Raw genomic sequence first — 3,912 nt, forward strand, 5'->3', positions numbered from 1 at the left:
AGGGACACGCCACTAAGCAGGGACACGCCGCTAAGCAGGGACACGCCGCTAAGCAGGGACACACCGCTAAGCAGGGAGTGCGAAGCAGAAGCTGGAACCTACAGCAACATGGCCACGAGCCAATGAAAACTGAGGCCTCAGGCCTTCAGCACCCACCCGGTTGTTCACACTGTGTTGAGCCCAGCCTGGCTGGAAGTTCCAGGGCTTGTGGTGGGAGAGACAGTCCGGGTCACTGGAACCCACCTTGGTCCATCCGGCCGATGGTGGTGTACTGGGCGGCTAGGTCTGCACGGGCTGCCGGTGTGTCTGGGACAAAGTAAGGCACCTGAGGCGGAAGGCAGGGGGAGGCGTCTGAGGCTGGATGGGGCATGGGGTATTTTTTACTGCGTGGAAGACAGGGTAGAGTGCCCTCCTCCAACTCTACCATGAACGAACTGGTCAAAACCAGCTTGATTCTATACACACACACACACACGCACACGCACACGCACATGCACACACGCACGCACGCACACACACTACTTCACCTTGGGGATCCAAGGTTCTCTCTGCAGCCCACGCAGAAGGACCTCGAACCCACAGAGTCAAATCTCCTTCTACACATTGTGCCAGATCACAGGGGCAAGGGCTGCACGCTCTAAGGAGGGTGGGGCCCTGGATTTGGGGAGGATGGGTCGGGTGTCTTGGAAGCACAGCAAGGGCCCTTCCTACCTTCACATCCTGGGGGTCGTAGGTCCGCGGCGTCCAGTCTGGAATGAGCCCCATGCCACTCTTCCCGTTGCCAAACTTCTCACAGAAGGTTCCGTACTGGGGCTGGGAGTGCCCACAGCGGTGGGGGTCATGGAAAGCCACATAAAGGAAGAAGGGCCTGGATGCGGGGAGGGGGTCAGTATTGGGGGGGGGTCACGACCAGGCCGCGGTCTTGACCCTAAGAGGCTCAGTTCTTAGGAAGGCACACTTCAGCTTGGCTTACTCCTACCGGCAGGTCACCCTGTCTCCTTCGCTGCCTCACTCTCGCCCCGCCCCTCTTCTGGGTATTTAGAATGTTTTCCTCGGCCCCTGCCACAGTCTGTCCACAGCTGTGGACCCTGGGATGAGAGCCTACGCCCACTGTTGAGGGGTCTGGCCTCCCTCCCCAGAGGGTCCCAGGACAGAACCCTCCATACCTGTCATCCTGACTCTGCAGGAATTTCCGGACTAGCTGCTTAATTCTAGTGATGTTCCGCCCCACCTGCAGCACAGAGCTGTTCTCCTCAGTGAACGCAAAGTCAAAGGGGTACACCGTCTCCGGACCCACATGCTTCTTCCCAATGATGCCTGAGAGAGGACCAGAGATGTCTGTCCCTTATCCTGCCCAAGCCCTGAAAGTGTGGCTGCTGTGGACTTTGGCCCGGTCCTAAGAGTGACTGAGAGCCCAGGACATCCCTCGCCGAGAAGCTAGGAACAGTCACCAAGCGGCCTGGCACCAGCATCCTGACGGGCCCATCCTCACCTGCATGCCCGCTGGCCTGGCAAAGCAGCAGGTCACACAAGCATGAGACTGACTTCAGCTCGGACCAGGAGGGGTCAGAGAGGGACCACTCACCTGTAAGGTGCCCTGCCCACGCCTCACCTGTACGCACTCCAGCCTGGCGGAGCAGCAGCGGTAAGCTCTGCACCTTGTCGAAGGAGTTGAAATGATGCACATCCTGGTGCAGCCCATACATGCCATTCTGGTGCTACAGACAGATGCCAGACACTGTGAGACCAGGCTCCACACCCCACAGCTCATCCCAGGAGCCTTCAGGATGCTGGCCTGAAGGGAGCTCCACCCTCTTCTCCTGTGACAGGGACACCAGCAGGGAGGAAAGGACAAGCTGCACAGAGTTTGATGCAAGCCTGGGCCTAGACCCTGTCTCAGAAAAGGCTGGGGTTGTGCGAGATGGCTCAGCTGGAAACGTCTGATGACGACCTGAGCTCGGTCCCTAAGAACCACATAGCGAGAGGAGAGAACCCACTCCCACACGCTGTCTCTGCCCTCTAAAGACTCACTCACACAAGATAAATTTTAAAATGCAATTCAAAACTTTAGACCAGAAAAACATACTGATGCACGGTCTCCATATGTACCCAACTGTCCGGGAACTCATTCTGTGGACCAGGCTGGGCATGAGGTCACGGAGATCCTCCTGCCTCTATCTCCCGGTGTGCTAGGATTAAAGGAGTTTAAAACAGAGACCTTGGGAAAGAAGTAAGTCCTGACGTGGGCTACAAGGAGCAGGACCCTCAGGGATGCTGAGCTCAGTGTCACAGCTAGTCACAAAGGCGGACAATGGTGAGGCCGCTCGCAGGAGGGCCCTAGAGTCTTCAGATGCAGGGACAGCGTGGAGCGGGGTCTGGCAGGAATGGGCAATTGTATGCAATGAGGATAGCTAGAGGAAATTCTAGAAACGGATGGTGGGGGTGGCTGCTGCCGTGTGATTGGGTTTCACACCATTGACCATGCACCGAAAAACTGTCCAGACGGCAGATTTTATGTTTTATGTACTTTACCATAACAAAAAAGAGGAAGTGCCTTAACATCGCACGGGAGGGCATGACCTACCACAGATCTGAGCATATAGCTGGGGAGGAGGTGTGCAGGCTCTGGGCTAAGCACTATACCCACAAAGCCACGCTTGGACAACCCAGTGATCTGTTAGTGATATCTCACTGTGCCCTCCACATCACAGACAAGGACACTAAGGCACAGAGAGGGATGATGTCTGCTTATGGCCACAGAGCGACAGAGCCACCTGAGCTGATGGGGGTGGGGGGTGTGGAGCAGAGCCCTGGTCTGCACCGGAGATCTCTGGGCTGTATCTGCTCATCAGGAAGCACAGGAAACTGAGCTGCACCTCAGGGCAACAGGGCGGGGGAGGGGCCCTAGAGTCACCTACCCACCCTCCCTCACTCCATCCCGCTAGCTACTCTCACCTGGGGCAGGCCGGTGAGGAGGCTGGCGCGGCTGGGGGAGCAGCTGCTGACAGAGGTGAAGGCATTGCGGAAGATGAGGCTGTGGCGGGCCAGAGCATCCAGATGAGGGGTGGCGATGGCACTATTGTTGTAGGCTCCACTTTCAAAGCCTCCGTCGTCCGCTGAGGAGCACAGAGCAGAGGGTGTGTTGGCTGGGGTGGGGGGTAGTGTTGGGGGACCCAGGTAGTGCTGCAAAGGCTTGGCCTTGTGATTCTCGGGAGGGCAAGATGCTCCCAGAAAGCAGGGTACCCAAGGGAGAGTGGTGCTAGTGATGATACAGGAGCTTGTGAGCAAGCAGGGAACACACAGGCAGGCAGGATCCCTGACTGGATGTGTTATCAGGGAGAGATGGTGCCGTGGCTTGCATGAAACCCAATTCTCAACACTCAGGTGGGGCCTAACAGATGGGCTAGTGGGGGAAGCACGACACCCCAACAAACTTGGTGTCCATGTAGGCCTGTTAGTAGGTGGTTGTAGGCAGACTGCTTGTTTGTTCCCGGCCTCCCAGACCCAAAATAATCACACAGAAACTGTATTAATTAAAACACTGCTTGGCCATTCATTTAGGCATACTGCTAGCTAGCTCTTATATCTTAAATTAACCCATCTCTATTAATCTGAGCATCAAAACGAGATGGTGGCCTACCAGCAAGTTTCCAGCTGGTGGCCTGTGTCTTTTTTCCTCCAGCGACTACATGGCGTCTCTTTGACTCCGCCTACTCCCTCCTCCTCTATCTGCTTGGAATTCCCGCCTTGCCCCATTCTGCACAGCAACAGGCCCAAAGCAGCTTCGAGGGGAATCCCACATCAGGTGGTGGCCTGGTGTAATCAGTGCAGGCTACTGAGCTACCCTGGGCTCTGCAGACACTTCACAAGGTGCCAGCCAGCCAGGAGAGCCACGCCCAGGACACAGCTGAG

At 56.6% G+C, this 3,912-nt stretch overlaps 1 protein-coding gene across 2 annotated transcripts in view; it reads right to left on the minus strand.

The window, feature by feature from the left end:
* Positions 1-3,912, minus strand: part of Sgsh (N-sulfoglucosamine sulfohydrolase) — an 11,532-nt gene that overhangs the window by 5,094 nt on the left and 2,526 nt on the right. For both annotated transcript variants that reach the window (XM_005350833.2, XM_013347600.2), the window contains exons 2-6: positions 2,956-3,116; positions 1,613-1,718; positions 1,167-1,317; positions 712-868; positions 244-325 (exon numbers count right to left, since the gene is read on the minus strand). In XM_005350833.2, the coding sequence (XP_005350890.1) occupies positions 244-325; positions 712-868; positions 1,167-1,317; positions 1,613-1,718; positions 2,956-3,116 (657 nt within the window). The remainder of the gene's footprint in view (positions 1-243; positions 326-711; positions 869-1,166; positions 1,318-1,612; positions 1,719-2,955; positions 3,117-3,912) is intronic.

This window comes from Microtus ochrogaster, chromosome 7 (assembly GCF_000317375.1).
Source record: "Microtus ochrogaster isolate Prairie Vole_2 chromosome 7, MicOch1.0, whole genome shotgun sequence".
In the NCBI taxonomy this organism is placed as follows: domain Eukaryota; kingdom Metazoa; phylum Chordata; class Mammalia; order Rodentia; family Cricetidae; genus Microtus; species Microtus ochrogaster.